A 19,919-nucleotide genomic window follows, 5' to 3' on the forward strand; every position below is an offset into this window, starting at 1 on the left:
AGATTTTTCTCCATTTGTCCTTAGAAATTCCTGGCAAAGTTGTCTTTTATTTGCTAGGATTCTTTGTCATGTACCTCCCTCACTTTCAGAGTCTGGAAAGATAAGATAGAGTAATAGCAGCGTATATAAAAGGAGATACAAAATGAAAAAGAAAATGGAAAATCATTTTCCTTAAAAACTTTACCTTGTTCCTGTCACATCAACCACAGGTTTCTTTCAAACATTTCCAAAAGTTTCATACATTCCCATTATTCTTCATTGATCTTTTCCTGTCTGTAAACATAATGTGTTTTTTTAATAGACATGACAGTATTTACTTTAAATTTTAGAATACATAATGGTTTTCATTAAAGTTTAAAATTAAAGCTGAGTGTTAGAAAGTCTAGATTATAAATTTACTTCTTCACTAGTGTATATATGAGCATCATTTTGATCCTGTATATTTAAGAAGGAAAAAAAACTGAGAAAAAAACTGAATAATTTAAAAATTATTTAAATAGTGGTTTAGCAGAGATGCAGTCATTTTTGTTTCTCATCTCAGGGTGTTCCTGGAGGCTTTCAAAGTGAGAACCCTGAACATTTTTTGACTGTGTTAAAAAAAAAAGTCTCAAAAGAATTTCTTCAGTCTGGCAATTCATTTAGATAAATAAATGTGCTTTTAGTTCTCCTTCTAGCATTTTATACTCTAATGCACTCTGATATCAAACCAAAGAACATTCCATCCTCTGCAACATCACAGCTTCAATGGGCAAGCAACAGGAGTCATGATCTCCCACTGATAAAAAGGAGTTGTTACAATCACTGTGAGTACAAACAGTTCATTCCCCAAGCAGTCACTCTGCCTGCTACACTAGGAGCTTCTTAAAACCAAATCTTGTTGACAGATCTGGGTAAGCTTATGATCACACTTGGCAGAAATATGCCAGAGTTGAGAAAGTGCTATTTTGGTCATGTATTAGTCAAAATTTTTTAAAAAAATGGAAATTTGGAAACTTTAAAGAAAGTTTAATCTCTTTAAATGGAGATTTGTCAAATGATAGCATGAATTCAGAAAACAATGCAGAATTCTTATGGTTGTCAGTCAACACGTTGTAGTAACTGTTTTCTCTGACAGCATGTCACATGCCAGACGCATTAAATAGGTTGAATATTTCTTACAAGAAATACTTGGGTTAAGAGTTTGGATTTTTAAGTTTTGGAATATTTGCACATACAAGATAAGATATCTAGGTGTTTTGGCTCAAGCCTATATGTGAAATTCATTTTGTTTCATAATACATTGCCAGAAGGTAAAATTAGCAGTATTCTACTGTACCCATGTCCTGACTGAGATCTCTTGTGGGAAGCCAGCTATGAAATTTTCCACTTGTGGCAACTTGTAGTTCCTCAAAAAGTTTTGAATTTGGTAGCATCATGAATTTAAGATTGTCTAATGACTGGTACTCATCTGAACTCTTTACCTCAAATTCTTGCAACTATACTATAGATTAAGTGATATTGTTTCCCCATTACAAAGTAAATTGTCCACTATTGCAAAGCTGTTCAATACAACGCTATGATTTTCCTTAGATCTTCCTGACTGTGCAACATAAAGGATACTTTTATCATGTGATTAAATGCACATTTATTTTTATTTAAGAATCAACTTGAATGAAAAATGGAAATAGTGTGGGTGACAAGTTCTTCTTGTAAGACTAAGCCTATGGTTTTATGTGGGCCCATGTCCAGTTCTAGAACAGACTACAATCTGAGCAAAAGAGGGAAAGTGGTCAAGTGTTCCTCACTCTTTGATGGGGTAAGTTTGAGAGAAGTTCTCACGTTGTTGCACGTTGCCTACAACACGAGATCTTAAAGCTTGGAAAGACCAGAGAGCATCAAACCTAGATCCGGTTTGCAGGTCGGATAGAGAAGTCTTGAAGGTAACATTCTGGTGCAGTTGTTGCAGAGAATGAACAAGGCAGACCTGATGGGAAGCTCCAATTCGTTCGTGGCTTGGCTTTACTGCATGCCATCTCAAACCGTGTCACTCTGGTAGTTTGGCCCTCAAGTTTTATTCTATCAGAGTTGATAATAGAAACGTATTTGAAGAGTGTGATTGAGCTTACACACAAACTTTTTGTTTGTAGGAACTACCGAAAATGTATAATAACAAGTATCTACAGTGGTAATCCAGAATTAATAAACAAAAGGAGGCACTTGGGTTTAAATGGCACAAGTGTCCATTGTAAATAGTAAATTCATTTTAATTCTGTTTAGAGACCAAATTTCTCTATCCTTGGCCCCAACCAAATTCTGGGAATAAGAACACAGTTTCATAAAACAGTAAAATAAAAATTTCACTTGGACAGTTCTGAACCAATTTTCCTTTTTTTTTTTTCTTTTCTTCTTTTCCTCTTTTGTTCAGGTGTGAATGGATCGTAAGTAGGTGTCTAGCTGACACCAATACAAGTCACATTTCTAAATCTTGAAAGAATATCATGTGTTCTGATGCTACAACTCAATTTTAGAGTTGGGGTTTTTGAATAAATGTTGAACAAGAAACAAAATAAATTCGTGCCGCCACCCTCTCCACCACCACCACCGAATGTCAGCAGGACTGACAATGTTTTAGGTTCCTTATCACCTGACAAAACAATATTGATATCCTTTGTTGGATAATCATTATTTTATTCTTGCATCATCATTTGTGTGTCATGACAGGTATCAGAGTACAATTTCTACCAATCTCAGCAGTCGCTGAATGTTCTGTCTCTCATTGTGGTGCTCCTGTTCAAGCAAAATCCATTTCCATAATTGATGATTTCATAGCCTCACTACAATGACATTAATTTTCTGGCTACCTATTCCCACTTAAGTTTCCCACACTTTCCAGAAACATGAAGGAGACTGGATTTGTCTTGGAACATTATTCAATATTTTATAGATCAGATATCTTCATTAAGTATATGTCATGTAATTTTCTCACTGATCTGGTTGGTCATCCTAATAATATGATTAGACAAAATGACTCTTTGTTTTTTTTAAAGGTTACCCTACATAGGAAACAGTTATTATTCTTTAACTCTGCTGTTGCTCCTCTAACTGTTAAGTTATCTTTCTGTAGTAACATATGTCTGATGTCCCTTTTATTACTTGCCCCTAAATTGTAAATGCTGTTAGACCCATTTAGGTGAATAGGAGGAAAATTTGGTCTTTCTTCTCTATGACAAGTGCAGTTGAGTCAGTTACATAAGATCTCACATCATTCCTTTGTTTTAAGGACCGCCAAATACAAACTTATTTCTGGTGCTCACACATCTTGGAAAACTGTTGATGAGGATTTTTTTTCTTTTTTTTAAACAAATTTCTATTCTTTTATTTAGAGAGAGATTGAAAAAAAATCTCGCATCTGCTGGTTCATTTACCAAAGTCCCACAAAAGCAAGCTTTAATTTATTTGCTAGCAGTTGTACGTAGAAGCTGAACAGGGAGCGCTGTGCATGGGTGATTCCAAACCCACTGGCTTCTCTTACTATCTTTTTGTCTTTATTTTGGAGAAATTTGGGAAATTTTCAAATTAGATCATTTTGGAAACTACACAAGATCAAACATCAGAGCAAAATTATATGAATACCATCTCCTTATTTGCATGTGGAGTCTCAATCTTTTGAAGCCAATATCTTCTATCTAAATTACAAGCAATCCGAGACTCATTTTTGCAACTCTGCATGAACTCTGCTAAACTTCATCGTGAAAGTGCATCGTTCTCGATGTCAATACCCTGCACTTGAGATTTCTGAAGAAATCCTGTCCTGTTGATAGATAAGATGGGAAGTTCAGTTCTTTCTTTCTCCCATAAAGAACAGGATTTAAAGCATGAACATTTCTGGTGTATTAAACATGTTTTCAGGACCCTAGGTTGATTCAGGTACAGTCATCAAACCTATGTGTGCTTTTTGGTCTAATAATGATGAAAAATAAAAACATGTATGGTTATTTGGGAAGATTCTGCATGTACACATAAGTGAATAGAATATCTTTCTGAACTAAAGTTTCTATTATTATTTTGACCCTTCATCCATATAATTGTCCTGGGAAAAAGAACAGATATAAGCATCACATCTCAGGCAGCATTGAAATATCAATGGTGAGGCCAACATTGGAAATTATCCTCTGAGTCATTTCTTAATTTCCCTGACATGCACAAAATCTCCTGGATCATCTTGTGGATTCAGGGCTAGTTAGCAAAGAACAAAATCATGCTGTTTGTTGTAGAAGCAAAACTCTCTCCCTCCTGGGATTCATCGTACAAGCCCCTTCCTTTTCTTGAAAGTTTGATGCTTTCTCAGCTTCTGAAAGTTGATCCTTACATGGGTGATATACAAAGAAAAAATGATTCTGCTTTCATTGTGGTAAAATTCAGAGTTGGGTTTTCATTTACTTACTACTAGCTCTATTGTGAAAGCAATCTTGCAAAATATTCTAGACCCAATGTTACCCCTCTGAAAACTGAAAATGTTAGTTTTAATCTGAGGTCATTGCAAAAGGTATCAGAACTCAATGACACTTTTCTCCCTTGATTTCCTTTGTATTTGAGTCACCAGACAAGAACTTTAGATCTGAGATTAGCAGAGTGTTGTACTGTTACTTTCCAGCAGAGTGTTGTACTGTTACTATTTTGCTCTAGGTTAAGCACTTCTCAACACTTTAAGTGACTTAGTTGGTATCAAGAAATAAGTAGATATTATCGTCCACAGTCCCCCCTCAGGAAGTTAAGACACTGAGCAGAATTTGCCCACTGTCCCCTACTCATTAGGAGTACACACACAGAGTCAGGTATATAGTGGCTGTGGTCCATAAAAGTGCAACATAAAAAATAAAGCAATGGACGTTAGTAATTAGCTACAGTTAAGACATAACATCTTCTCTCTGCATGAAAGATCCCAGTTTTCAGCCATGTGCATATAAAATTTAACTTATGGCAGGAATGAGTAAATCATCATTTTTTTTCTCCCCATGCCTAAAATATTCTGACTCATCATTGCAAAAATTCCTTATTAAAATAAGTGGATGAAAAGTGAAGAAATTGACTGCACAGGCATCATGAGAATCATATTTCTTACCCAAGCAAATTAATCAGATTTCAAAATTCAAGATGGCATTGAACGAATATCTTGATTAGAAATCTATTCATGCAAATTACATTCATTCATGAATTATATTCACATCAGATGCTTCCCAGTGTAAACTTATTTCTTAAAAAGAATAAATGTCTGGACATTTGTACTTGGATTTTTTTTCTGTGCATTCATGATTCACATTGCAGTAGCTCCAATCATTGCATTTCCTATTCAATAGTTTCTTTGGACTCTTTAGTGCTATAGCCGTAAAAACTAAAATTCCAATATAACAAGTAGAACTACTTATCATAAATTAGGCTTATTCCCATTCTTGTCTGTGCTGAAGAACCCGATTTGTGGTCCTATACCGTGTTCTCTAAAGAACATCACAAGTGGGAACTTCAGTGAGAACTCTTCATATAGAACACTCTGCATATAGATTATGTGGAAGATTAAACATTGCTAAGTACTTTGGACAATTGCCACTCAGTTGCCTAGCTGTGTGCTGGACGAGGAGTGCTCCAGAGCCCTTCCATTTTGACTTTGTTTACTGTAAATTGCCAATGAAAACGCAAGATTTTACACAGAGGATGACGGCACCATCATGGGCAGCCGTTTTGTCAAGAAAACTGGAAACTCTCATTCTTTTAAACCCTTTCTTACACTATTCCAATCCTACTATTTCTTCAGCTTACAGTTATATTTTCCGCCTCCCATGAACTCATGTCACTTCTCCATGTTGAGACCAAGAGCGGCATTTGGCATTTGATTGTCCCAGACCTGAATCTCTGACCCCATTGTTTTTAGTATTTTGCCACTTTGATTTTGCTTTTTGGATTTGCTTGTGACTCTGCTTCCCCCATTTTTTTTTGGTACAATGATTCTTGCCTTGTCTTTCCCCAGTCCGTTTCTGACCTGGAGAGACGTACAACATGTTATTGTCAGGACATCCCGTGCGGGACATTTGAACGCTAATGACTGGAAAACCAATGCTGCTGGTTTTAAGGGTGAGAACTTCTTTCGTATTCTGTCACAGGCAAAATATTTTTCTTTTTCCCCCATTTTAAATGGAGAGCAGGCACTAGAACCCTTCAAATGAACCTCTGCGTTGTGTGCTGACACACGAAGAACTTAATCCTTTGGTAAATAAAAGGCAGATTTTTTTTTTCTTTTTAAAATTAAGACTACACATGAAAGGCAGATTTCTGTGGCTTCCCAAATTTTAGGTCAAAAATTTTAAAAGCTCAATCAACTCACGAGCATAGTCGGCCTATGGAACTCCTAAATCAGTTTACTATCTACTGTCATCGATCATCTGACTGATCTTTGTAATAATATAAGTATATAGTCATGGAAAAAATAAAAATAGAATATCCTCTTATTCTATAGTAAATACATCCTCTTAAATAATAATTGATATACATATATATTTATGTATTTATGTATTATGTATTATGCCTCATTCACTATAATTCAGGGCTGTAAGTTGCTAAACGGCTTTCTTTAAATTTTGACTTCAAGAGCTATTGTTTCACATAAAGTAAACCTTCAGATTAAACTTTATAATTTGAAGTCTTTGTGCCACTGCACACAGTATATAACAAGAATTGAATGCTTTTCCAATGAATGTTACAGATTATATTCCCTGCAAACTGTCTTTTTAGTAATAGGCTTTTTTGTTTTTTGTCACGGATAATATAAAGTATTGTAAAACAAAAGTGATCATGGAAAACAGATGTCCTAAAGTTTTATATATTTACGTAAATTGCAAATGTCCTAAGCTTAATTCACTTATATTGAACCCAAGAATACATTTTAGCATATACACAGATCTAAACTTACTCCACAGTAACCTTAGAATCATTTTATGTGCCAGAAGATTGAAACCAGCATTACAAAGCATAGGGAATAGCAACAGAATATTTGAGGTTCTGACCTTCAGATCATAAATAACATTCTCATTAATCCTAGACAAGTCATTTAACTTTGAAGGGCTCTAACTGCCTCAATTGAAACATTTTGGAAGCTAAATAGTACTATCTTCATATGATACTAACATATCCTTAGAGAATTATGCCTCATATGTGCAGATATTCAAGCCAAAATACATATTTTTAAAATTATTTGCAAATAGCTTAGTATAGACTCATGCTAAGCCAAAACCAATAAATATGCCAGATAACCAGAGTCACATAAGGATTTATTTGATTAATATCGCTTTACTCCAGTTTAAGAAAGAAGATACCTCTGCTTTTGGATATTATCAAACACCTATGTGATATATCACAGTTCTATGAATTTGTAATCTAAACAGCTGCAGGGACCTGTAGTAACCCCTTCCCTGAAGCCAAAATCAAGATACTTGACCCCAAAAATACAAGTGTATGGACAGCACCAAAATTATTTCCAACTTCAGTTATTCCAGAAAATCTAATACATAATTTGTCACATGCATGTTTCATTTTAGCTAGTTTTCACATGCTTCCAACCCCTACTGTTTTGTCCTGGGGGATATGCAAGTTTGATAGAACCCATATATATCCTGGGCTAGTCCAAAGCTACAACACACTTCCTAGTTGAACTTTCACAGACTAAGGACATTGACCTTCATGAAGCTGAGGAACCAATTTTAACCCAAATATAAACATCTTAGTTTTACTTATTCCTTTTTGGCAACTAAAAAGAGCAAATGGTTCTAATAAAAGTTCAGCTCTGTTGGTTTTGGAGAGGGGAAACAGAGGATTTAGACTAAATCACTAGACCCAAACGTGAATCTGAAGGAGGCTGTATGCTACTTCTGGCAAAAAGCAAAGACTATTTCACTATTGCACGTGGCAATATTTAGGATAATATTTCACTCGTCTCTTCAATGGCTGCCAAGAGTAACAATTAAAGTTTACTTTTTCATAGATGAATTATCCTGAACAGGCTGGACTCCCAAGGGAATTGTTTTGTAATTTTGTTGATGGTAAGCTCCATACTTCATCTAAACATGATCATAATAAGATGAAAATTTTTTTTAAGAATTTTCCCCCCCTACTCTAAACATTACCATCCGCTCCCAAGCGTCCTGCAAGTAAAACTGATTAAGGCAGAGGCTAGGAGCAGAAGCAGAAGCAGTGTGCTTTGCAAAAGCAGAGCACACAGGTCATGAGGGGATCTGACTTTTTATGAAATAAAAACTAAAAGAACAAAAAAGAATTCATTCTTGGAAGAGATGCGTGCCACGAGAGCTCAGTTAAGAGCCTGTCCTTTAATTTCTGTTGACCTCCTTTTGCAGGCCTTGCTAGTTGGACCTGACAAAGTTTCCCACCGACAGACGCATATGCCCATGAATACTCACACTCATGCTCCCAACTCGGGCCTAACACTGAGTGACCAGGATGCGTGACGTGAATGTGAAAATATCTCTGCTTCCCTAGGCTAGCTTTTGGGCAACAAAGCCAACATTGTGCCCAAGTGCTGAGCAATTGCACTTGTTGGAACAGTGACTTTTTAATATGAAAAACGTGAGAGCAATTTCATCCATTGCTTGGTAGGGATCTGTTGCTAAAGGGGATGTTAAGTACCCCTTGTAAGAATTTTCTTTTTTTCGTCAGGGTAAGTCTAAGTGACCAGAGCAGCAAACAACTCAAGTTTGGGATTTGGACCAGTCTTAGTTATCACTGATAACTTCATCTGTCCACTTCACATAATACTCTTCCATCCCTGGAGACAGAACTGATGTTATATGTATTAGAACGAGCCAGTAGAAGCATTCGATTGGTGTCTAATTCCAGTTTTGAATGCAGATGCCCCATAGTTACACACATGAGCTATGGTCCCCCAGGATGGAAGTGGTCCCTGGTCCCAAAGCAGAAGCAGAGTCCCTCTGACTGGCACAGACAAGTTCACAGACAGGCAAGGAGACTGGCCTTGAAACAGCATAGAATCTGACTCTGTTTTCTCATCTCTGGGCTTGCCTGAATCACACACTAGTCACAGAGAAATTTCTTCTCCATTCTTTGTCTTCTGCTTAAAGTAACTCTCTGTTAATGACCCCATCCGTCATGAGAACTGTTCACAACAAGGGAAGTGCCATGGATGGAGACATCCACATTGTTATGCTAATGTGCCTTAATTTTTCACAATTTTAATTGAACTAAGATTATCCTGTTGCTTCTTCAATAATAAGAATAATAACAATCTCTTAGAGCACAATTGAAATATTCTTACAGCACCTTAAGTCTTTCAGAATAAACCTAGTCCAATGAGTAGATGCCTATAGAAGCTAACCAATAACCTAATCTGATTTGCCGCCTTCATCTTACACCTTTTGAGTTTGAGTCTCCTCTAGATGTATTTTTTTTAAAGTGGGGTAAATGTCATGTATCAATGAAAGAAGTTTTGTGCATGAGAATAGGAAATCAATAGTCTTAGACTAGATGCACAGAAGTGGTATACCACAAAAAGACTGAATTCCAGTATCTTGCTACTGACCCACATTTGCCAAACCAGGATAACTTTGGCATGAATCTGTTGGGATTTATTCCAGAAATATTGGTTATTTCTTCCCTTTCCCACGAAAAAAAAAACCCTTTCTGTTTTGTTTAAAGAGCAAATTGTTTCAATTCACATTCATATTCCTCATAATATGCAAATGAGCTATAGAGGTGAGGGGGTTCTGCCATCCAGGTGATTTATTCCTTGACCTTGGTTTATGTTATCTTCATATTAAGTCACTAACATTTCCTGACCTCCTTCAGTACAGTAGCCCAATATCTATTCACGAATGCCCAGAAAACATGAGGAAATGTCAGGGAATGCTTGACATGTTATACACTGTATCAGAAACATAAAATTCACAACACACCATTTTATTCTTTAATGTCAATCCCAGTGCCCCACTGGGACCCGTTAGGTAAAACTGTTGATGAACCTTCTCTCAGCATCTAAAATATGCCCCAACCACAACCACAGAATGCACCCTACATATTGGATTTCTATTGTCATGCCTCATGGGTATTTTGACCTATTCTGCGTGGGCACAGAGCCATGGGAGTGTTTTGAAACCAAGCCTTCATTATCATCCACGGCTCATATCATCTCCAGAAGCAGTTCACTCGATCTTGCCTTTCTCATACTGTTGTAATCTGAGAAAATTGCAAACAAACCCATCACCCTCTACTCCCAGCAGTGCCTGAGCTACGCAGGTCCTCTGCCTGAATCCTCATGCTTGGTTTGAATATGCAGCTGTCATGATTGAATGCATGAACATCCATGCTCTATAGTTTTTTTTTCAAAGTGTTTGTATTTGGAATATATTACTGTCTACAGTTAAACTCTCTTAAATCTAGGAACAGGAATAGACGTCAGATAATAAATTAGGACCTTCTGTCATCTTTACTAGGCGAAAGAATGAAAAATATGTCATTGAAAATCAAAAAATGACAACTCAGTGAGCGAGGTTACCACGCCTTCCATTTCACTGCCCTCCCAGACTATGTAAGTCTCGTTTTTTCTACCAGCATGTTGCTGAATCTCCCCATCCCCACTGACTCTTTCTTTGACCACAACTAAACTACTAGATTTTTTTTTTATTTCTGTTTACCCACCATGGGGAAAACAATTGACAGTCTAACATGACTTCTTGGCCTTGGAGGCGTTAACTTTTAATAACCTTTATTACTTGAATTGCCATCATTTTATTTCCAATAGTTGCGTTGGTGATTTTAAGATGTTCCAATATATTTTTAATAGCTACCCATCTTGCTTTCGGTTTATATAACACTTATTAAAAAAGAATTAGAAGTGCTGAAATCCATAAAGCATGTCATGTGTTACATCAAAACAGAAGGTTTGGAAATGATTTTCAGGTGTATAAAATGATTTCTGATGTGTTACCATTTGTAAGGATGGAGTTTCAGTTTAGTATTTCACTGTGCAGATAATATTTCATTTTCACCAGCTAGCATGTCGATTCACTGTTGGTAGCTATGATAATAGCATATAATATGCCTTAATTGATAATCTGCACAACAGGGTTTTGAACAAAGGTCAGAGAGAGGGAAATGTTATTCATTTGGTCAGTGTCAGGGGTGGGATTAGAATCAGGTGGTTAACTCCAGTTCTGATCCCATTCGCAAAAATAAGGTCACTAGAAAAGAAAGACGGAGGTGAATACATTTGCTTCTACCTAATAAAATTGTCCCCTGGAAATGCCACATGATTTTATTCTCAAGATTCTGTCTTATACCACTGTGGTCAGCAAACTCAGATGCATTTCCTTGTTGATTAAAGAAAAACTTCTGTTTTTTTTTTTTCATATTTGGGCCAATTTATATGTGAACCTCTCTTCTAGCTTATGAATAAGAAAGATATAAGCCACACATAGAGACTCTACCTTCACGTTTTTATCTGGTGGCTTTACCCAAAATGTCCGGTGTCTCATCATCATGTTCAGTCCATGCCTGTGGAATATATAAGGTTTAACAATAATTTCTACCCATGTAAAGTGTTGCTTTTTTTCCAATCTGAACAGTAGTATGAGATCAATGAGTATGAATAGTATGAGATTGTTTCACTTTAGGAGATTTTTTGTTATTATTATTAATGCTTTTCTGTTCCGGAAAGTTTTAAATGCATGTGGTTTCGTGCTTAAAATCCACCTTCAAATAGAATTAAAGTGGTTTTACTCTTTGCCTATAATGTCTGTTCCAGATCGTATTAGTTAATAAAGAGATTTATATTTGAAAAATGTTGTGATTTTGCAATAACTTAGGAACCTAGTGACACTCTCTGTCTACGTTCAGGGAGCCAATTAAGATTGCTATACCTTTATTTTTGTAAGATGTGGACAGATAATATTAAACATAATGAGGGGACTGAGTTGAATGAAAAGTACTTTGAAAATGGAAAATAATAAACATAAGAGGAGTGTTAAAATTATCTATTAATATTTTTCCATTAATATTAATATTTTACTGCCAGAAATCAGGATGAAGATATGAAACTATGTTGTAAACTAGAGCATTGTTGGTGACTGGAAATTCTTTAAACTACCTTGATTGCTAGAGACATGTATTTAAAGTAGAGCTGAGCATTAAATCCAGACATCCAATATAAGACACGGATATCCCTATTTGCCTTTTAACTGTGCCCACCTTTGCTTTAGTAATACAAATACAGTATAAAAAATGTGAATAAACATTGTGATACTTTTAGCAAAAATTGCTGCATGTGAGAAAAAAATCAAGTTATTATTTTATGTAATCACTTGAAGAAACTAATTGTTACTTCTAATGAGGTTTTTTTTCCCCCGCAGTGTTTAAGATTCATTCACTTTAAAGGCAGAGTTAGAGAGACAGAGAGATCTTCCTATCTGTTGATCCACCCTGCACATGGTCATAACATCGGAGCTGGGCTGATCTGAAACCAGAAGCTAGGAGCTTCTTCCCAGTCTCTTACGTGGGTGCAGGCACTTGAGTCATCCTACATTGCTCTTCCAGGCACATTGGCAGGAAGCTGGATCAGAAGTCGGGCAACCAGAACTCAAAACCAAACTCCTGCGGGATGCAGGCATCAAAGGGGCAGTTTTATCCGCTACACCGCAGCTGTGTCCTGTCACACCTACCCTGGGTTCTTCCTTCAGCACCTGATCTTGGCTATCCCTAACAGTAGTAAACCTTGACATTTTGTTTTTGCAATTGATACCTTAGGCAAAGGAAAAAATTATGACATCCTAAACTCAGTGACTACAGAAGGGGAGCAGCCACAGACCATAGAAGGCCCAGAAGACCATTGAGTGTGACCCTGCCAAAGCAACCAAAGTAGGATTAAATATACAGAAGAAAAATTTCTAAGTTGACAATTATTCATGGCCCTTAAATGATGTTAAAATCTCCAAACGTCCCTTGCAGAAAAAAGATGTCCCACCTCTGACTACTGTATCCCCTTGTCTGTATTTTCTGGAGGTTTGGCCATCGTAACTGGGGGAGGCAAGTAAGATGGGTGCTGAAGCATGAGCAGGTGAAGTGTGATAAGGAATATAATTTTTTAAAAGCAAAGCTACTGATTCATCAAGTTGAGTTCCATTTTATTAGGAAACCATTTTAGAGCCACTATAATGATTTCAGATAGTGAACTGGATGGATAGTACTAATGACTTTCAAGTCAACTAAGCCGACGTCTTATAACCTAAACTGATGGTGTGAATCCATTGGTCCATATCTTGGAAAACGACATGTACAAATACGAAACAAACTGGCGTGTTGGAACGGGGTAGGCTACTCGCATAGTGGGATGATAAAAATTCAGTTGCAGTGTTCATTTTATATTATTCTAGTATGCGGTTGTGACCTTAAGCACGGTGACATTCAGCAAATAAAAAAAAAAGTATCATCTCTGGTCTCCTTCTAAATGAGGAAAGTTATAGTATATATATATAGATTTTTTTCATTCCTGCTAGATTCTTTAAAAAGAAAGAAATGCTTTTTTAAATGACTCTTTAATAATCCCAGAGCAAACAGTGTGGTGATTAGATTGCTTCTGGAAAAATATCAGGCTGGAAATGGTGCTTTGAGAAGCTTCCACTAATTCCCTTTGGCTAAAGTCTTTCTGTACTTCTTACTTTTCATGATGACCTTCAGGCAGCCACTTAACTTCCAGGGTTTGAATTTCCTCTTAGCATGGAGTCGTGGTCTTTGTATTCGCCATGAGACTTGTAAGAATTGAAGAAGCCAAGCACTGTGATTCAGGCTAGCATCTTGAGTTGCTATAAGACTGTCATGCAGGCAGAAGGACAAGAGCATTTAGAATTTATCATGAATTTTCCCCATTCCAGTTTTACATGAATTATTATTTTTCCTCAGCCATGGAGTTAACTTGGATCTTACAAACCTAAAATACCCATTAAATTCCAGCTGCTTGTCTCTGAAGAATCCAGAGAGATTAAAATGTGAGAGCTGTGTGTGTTTCCTAAGCCTGTTGTAGTTCATTATCCAGGCTGTTAGCTACACAAGAGAGCCAGACCAATGGGTAGAGTGGACACTGAAATCTGGCCTGAAACCCACTCAAAGCTGACCTTACAGTAAGTGGTCCTGTCCCTTAATTCATAGAGATCTCCCCTAGGCAGCCCTATGCCATGGCATTCAAAAGCACTTTGAAAATGTATCTCGAAACTGGTCATTAGGCCTAGTGGCAAACATGCCACACAATGTGTGGTTTAAACACTGTTTTCAGTTCCAGCCGACCCCTGACAAGCAGCAGCTAACGCTTCCTGCCATCAATGCAAGGGCCCTGGGTTGGCTTGCTGACGGCCGGCTTCGTTCTAGCTAGCCCCAGCTATTGTGTTCATCTGGGAAAGGGATGAGAGAGCTCTCTACATCTGTCTCTCTTTCTAGCTCTTAATATCTTTTAATTTATTTTAAAAAATGTTTTGGATACAGTTTTATTCATTTTGACTTTCAACTTATTGAAATGTCAGGCTTGACATTCACGGAGCAATTCCTTCATGGTGTTACTAAAACCAAAATGGAGTTTCCAGTATCTTTATTGCCAGCCCTTTAGACAAAATTTGAAGTAAAATCTCAGAATTTTAAGTGAGTAAATGCTAAATATGAATTTATTCCTTTCATATTCTTATATACATATGTGCTTTTGTGATGAAAAATGATAAAAAGCTTTCTGAATTCCTAGGTATCTTTCTTTGGTTTGGGTCCCAGAGAACATTCCTATTACAGGTGAAGGGGCCTGCCAGTGTTTCCATGCACAGGATACCTAAAGTCAGAGCTTTAAATGTGAAAGGGAAAAGCTGAGACTGAGGTGAACAGGAAGAACTGGTTGAGTGTCTATACTCCAACATCTGTGTCCTTATGCAGATCACAGCAACACTCCCCTGGCCCTGGTTCGGGACAGAGGGCTATAGACTGCAGTGACCACCATGGGAGTGCTATGAGTGGACAGTGTGAAAACTAGTTCCAGAGCAGTAGGATGGTTTAGGGAAAGCGAAAGAAAAGGACCTTTCATTTTCTGAAAACGAGATTGCAATAAAGATGCCCTTTGCCTATGCTTTTCCATTGTCCACAAGAGAAGCCAGATCCAAAGATTCAGGAAAAAAAAATCTGAAAATGAATGCTGTACCAGTCTTATGCAAGGCTGGCTCTGCTGCTGCATGGAGCAGGGTTCAGACGCACCGGGATCCAGCTGGGCACATCTGCAGTGAAGTAAACAGATCCAGACTTTATTTTCTTCCAATTTCATCTCCTTACACAGGTTCACATCTTGCTTAGCCTTCGGCATTTCAAAGCAATTAAACCTCTATCACACATTGCAATAATGGTTTCAACAGGCTTCGTTTTATGGTGTTACACCAGGAGGAAGGGTACACCCTGAAATTTCCAGAGCCATTCATGGAAAAGCTTAAAAAAGGGCATTGTGATCACTGCTGGACATTAACAAGTGGGAAGCTGCTCTTTGGCACCAGTGTTCTTCCATCTGTGCATGCCTGGTTAACTCTAATAAAAATCTGGCCTAAGCATGAGCGTAAAATCAACTGTCTTTTCCATATTAATATCTTCACACTCAAGGAAAATCCCTGGTAGGAATGACTGAAGAAGGACATTTCTCAGCGAGAACAGAGGAAAGTGTTATGGGCCAGATGTTCAACCCTTCTTCCAAGCCCCACGTATTTCTTTTTCTGCACATAATATTTTAATGAGCTTTGAAGCTATTTTGAAGAAGAGCAGTTTTTATGCACTTGACTTTCAAAAGGCAAAAGAGTTTATGTCAATAACTTCCTGAAATATTTTGCCCCTGCCACTTTCCCGGGGGATATCCTGACACTTAGGATTGGCTTGAGTGCCTTATTAAAAATGTTGCATGGCTCACAAATATCAGGCATCGATATATGCAGTACATTTAATGGAAGGACATGTCCCTTCACCTAAAGACTTGCAACAAGTTCTTCTAACGTTCATGCGATTTATTCTCATCAGCTACAGGATGTGACTGGTATTATCTTGCTAATAGGATTGTTGTGGCGATTTCATTAGCTAGTATGAAACAAGATACATATGTAAGATAGTTTTATCTCCTGAAAGGAAAACTGTAGGGCTGTAAGATTAGGAAATAGACATTTCACCGCATTTCTTTTGATGTCTTTGTATGCTAACCACGATTTTCTAATCTCAATTCAATCAAATTCTGATTCTATCCTAACAGTGCATAGTTTGACACTTCAAACAACGGTATTCCAAAAAAAGTAATAATAACTGCCTAAAGCTGGGCCAAGTGCAATGACTCAGTGGCTAAATCCTCACCTTGCATGTGCCAGGATCCCATATAGGCATCTGTTTGGATCCTGACTGCTCCACTTCCCAGCCAGCTCCCTGCTTGTGGCCTGGGAATGCAGTGGATGGCACAAAGCTTTGGGACACTGCACCCATGTGGAAGGCCTGGAAGAAGCTTCTGGCTCAGTTCTAGCCATTGCAACCACTTGGCAAGAGAACATTGGACAGAAGATTTTTCTTTCTGTTTCTCCTTCTCTCCATGAATCTGATATGCCTTTCCAATAAAAATAAACAGTTCTTTTAAAAATATTTATTTTCATTGGACAGGCAAATATACAGAGATAAGGAGAGACAGAGAAGAAGATCTTCCATCTGATGGTTCATGCCCCAAGCGGCCGCAAGGACTGGAGCTGCACCAAAGAAAGAAGCCCAGTGCCCCTTTGGATCTCCCACACGGGTGCAAGGTCCCAAGGCTTTGTGCTGTCCTCAACTGCTTTCCCAGGCCACAATCAGGGAATTAGATGGGAAGCAGGGTGGCAGGGATTAGAACTGGCCCCCACATGGGATCCCGACCCATTCAATGCTAGGACTTTAGCCACTAGGCAATTGCACCAGGCCCAAATAAATAAATCTTTAGAAGTATCTAAAGCATCTGTATTTGAAGTGAGAGAGAGAATGCATCCATAGGTTAATGGAAAGAATGATGTCTTCTTTAAATACTTTTGTAACAATAACAAATGTTTGGGATAATCATTGTGAGGAAGATATGGATGCCCTCTGCAATGTGGCTGACTCTCATTTCTTGTGCTCGTCACGGTGCCGGGTGTGCAGTGTGGTGGCATTTAGGAATCTTGTCTACCTGGTCTCTGTTCTGTCCCTAGGTAGTGGATGATAGCCTTATTAACCACATTTCTAGAAGAGAAACAGTCCTCAAAGTGTAGATCCTGGACTAACAATTTAAGCATCCCTTGAAAAGTTGCAAGAAATGCAGATCATAGGATCTATCTCAAATTGCTCAATCAGAAGCACTGAGCTTTCTGTACCTAACAAGTCCTGGTTGATTCTAGTACACGTGCTAGTTTGTAAACAACTGACCCAGGTCATCCTCTTCATGTAATTAATTAGCTTCTCTTTCTTGCACTTGAATGATGCTAATGAAATGCAGTCCTTAAGATAAATGAAAAAAGTGTCAAAAATCATGTGTGTTCAGATTTTTCTTTGAAGTTTGGATGAAGAATTTTTGAAAGGGACTCAAAAATATCTTATCTCAATCATTTTCTCTCACCCAACTACACACTTTTCCTTCCTATCTGTTGGGCCATAACCCAATCTCTTGCAATCTTGTTTTTAGTTCCACCTTTGCAGTGAAATTATTCTTGGAATCTTTGACCTATCTCTCGCTGGCCATCTTGATCCACCTGTTCAGATTGCTCTTTCCTTGACCCTTGTAGAATTGACATAACTTTTGTCTTCTCTTTGATACTTTTCCTAATTCCTTTTGCCATTGCTTTAGCCACAACCATGCTGAAAGGTTAGTTGCCTCTAGTTAGTTTCACTGTCTTCTCCTTCCTGGTGATTTTCAGCTCAACTTCTTCAATACCGACTTCATGTTTTGCTGATATAGCATCTCTGCACTTGGAACTTCCAGAATGGGCGTTGGGTACATGTGCTCTCGTATCGCCTGAGTTCAAGTGCTGTACCAGTTCAGATTCCAGCTTGTCGCTCGTGTGCACCCTGGGAGGCACCAGTCCTCACGCCCTGCTACCTGCCCACATCCCTGTAAGACACCTAAACTGAGACCCTGGCTCCTGTATTTGTCCTCGTCTAGTCCTTGCCTTGGCAGATGTTGCAGCATGATCTGGTAGCTAGAAGATTTTCTATCTCCCTTTCAAAGAAAGAAAACAAAATAAAGTGACTCAAACTAAAAGACACAATCCATCGATCTACAAAGCAAATTTCCTCAAAGCTTACTTCTGTTATCTTCAGGGTTACTCTTCTTCAATCTGTTCACTTACATTCCTCTTACCCTACAATCACCTACGTTGAAGCAATTATGGAATTGTCTTGTTCTTTTATTTTTCTGATCATTTGTAGTATTTATTATTTCCATCATCTAGCTTATGGCTCCCTGCTTGTTGCATTGCAGGCACAAGATCTCTGTCAGGTCTGCTGCCCTTGGAATGGCAAATGACCAATGCCAAATCAATTGTTCTACGGCATCAATTATATTACATCAATTCCTTGATCATCAAATACTTACTGCCTCTGGATTAATCCAACCATGTGTTCCAAGTCGACAGTTTCTGTGTGGGAGCTACTATTCCAAATATCCTGATCTCATTACTTCTCTTTGTGAATCCAAATCTTAAAGAATCCAGGACCATCTCACATCTTCTTTATCAGACAATATCAGTTCTTTTTCATGGCCACCTTTTCTAAAGTTTTACAAAAATATTCTTTTGTTTGTCTTTTTAAGCTTAGAAATGATTGAGTGCCATGAAAAAGGAATGTTCATGAGAAATCTAATCTAGTACTTGAAACTTAGGAAGATAAGTGGTAGCGTTCTTCCTAGTGAGATGTTGACATTCCCAGTACATGGAATAGTTTATGTTTTACAGTCAGTACCTGCAGTAGTGCCCGGCACCAGGCCAGGAGAGCCGATGGCTATGTGATGCATGAAATACAAAAAATCTTTGCAACCCTGCTGATTCACCTGAAAGAAGCAGCAGTTTCATGTTTCCATTCTGCTCTTTTGTCAGCATTTAAGGAAACAGGCACATTGCATGAAGCTTTATCTAAAATAATGCGAGTCAGCCACAAAAGGGGAATGTCAGTTGCAGGATCTCTCTGATATTCTTAATTTTTTTGCTCAACTTTTCCTCCAGGATCTAAGATGGAGAGCTGACCAGTGGGCAATCTGGCTTTTAAGGGGATTTGTTGTCTTGTTCTCACCTTTGTCAAGAGGATCTTACTTCGATCTAGAAACAAAAAAAGTTGATGTGCATGTATCCCAGGCCACACAGCTAGGTCTCTGCAAGCTTGGGAAATGCTTTTCCTTTCTCTATCCAAGAAATGCCAGGCAGATACTTTAAGCAGATTATTTGCTTATTATAACCAAATTGGGAGCAAATAGCTGAGGACAGGCCAGAGGAAAAAAGAAAATAATCTGACACATTTTTTTCTTTTGTTAAAATGGAATTTTCTTTGTGTCTAAACTAAGCAAATAAAACAGATACTAATAATCATGTGTCTGTATTATAGTATAACAGATTGTTTATATACACAGGTCTAAATATACAAGACACTACTTCAAAAATGTAAAAAGGAATTCAAAGATAAGTTGATTTGAGGCAAAAATGCTCTGAAATTCTTACATAGTTCTTTCATAATACATATTTCCCATGGATGTTCAGAACAACCTCATGGGCAACAGAGTCGAAAGATAAGTTTACTTTGATACAAAAGTTTCAGATCCACACAGGCACTCATATATGTATAACAAAGGACATTCTATCTGTACAAAAGAAACTTTAATATTTTTCAAAACTCACCTC

At 37.6% G+C, this 19,919-nt stretch overlaps 1 protein-coding gene across 2 annotated transcripts in view; it reads left to right on the forward strand.

The window, feature by feature from the left end:
* The window catches only part of PCSK5 (proprotein convertase subtilisin/kexin type 5), a 288,359-nt gene that overhangs the window by 146,417 nt on the left and 122,023 nt on the right, over positions 1–19,919 (forward strand). For both annotated transcript variants that reach the window (XM_040988776.1, XM_040988775.1), the window contains exon 10: positions 6,002–6,105. In XM_040988776.1, coding sequence (XP_040844710.1) covers positions 6,002–6,105 — 104 coding nt within the window. The remainder of the gene's footprint in view (positions 1–6,001; positions 6,106–19,919) is intronic.

The sequence above is a fragment of the Ochotona curzoniae genome, unplaced genomic scaffold, assembly GCF_017591425.1.
Source record: "Ochotona curzoniae isolate NIBS_2020 unplaced genomic scaffold, NIBS_Ocur_1.0 contig_50, whole genome shotgun sequence".
NCBI classification, from domain to species: Eukaryota; Metazoa; Chordata; class Mammalia; order Lagomorpha; family Ochotonidae; genus Ochotona; species Ochotona curzoniae.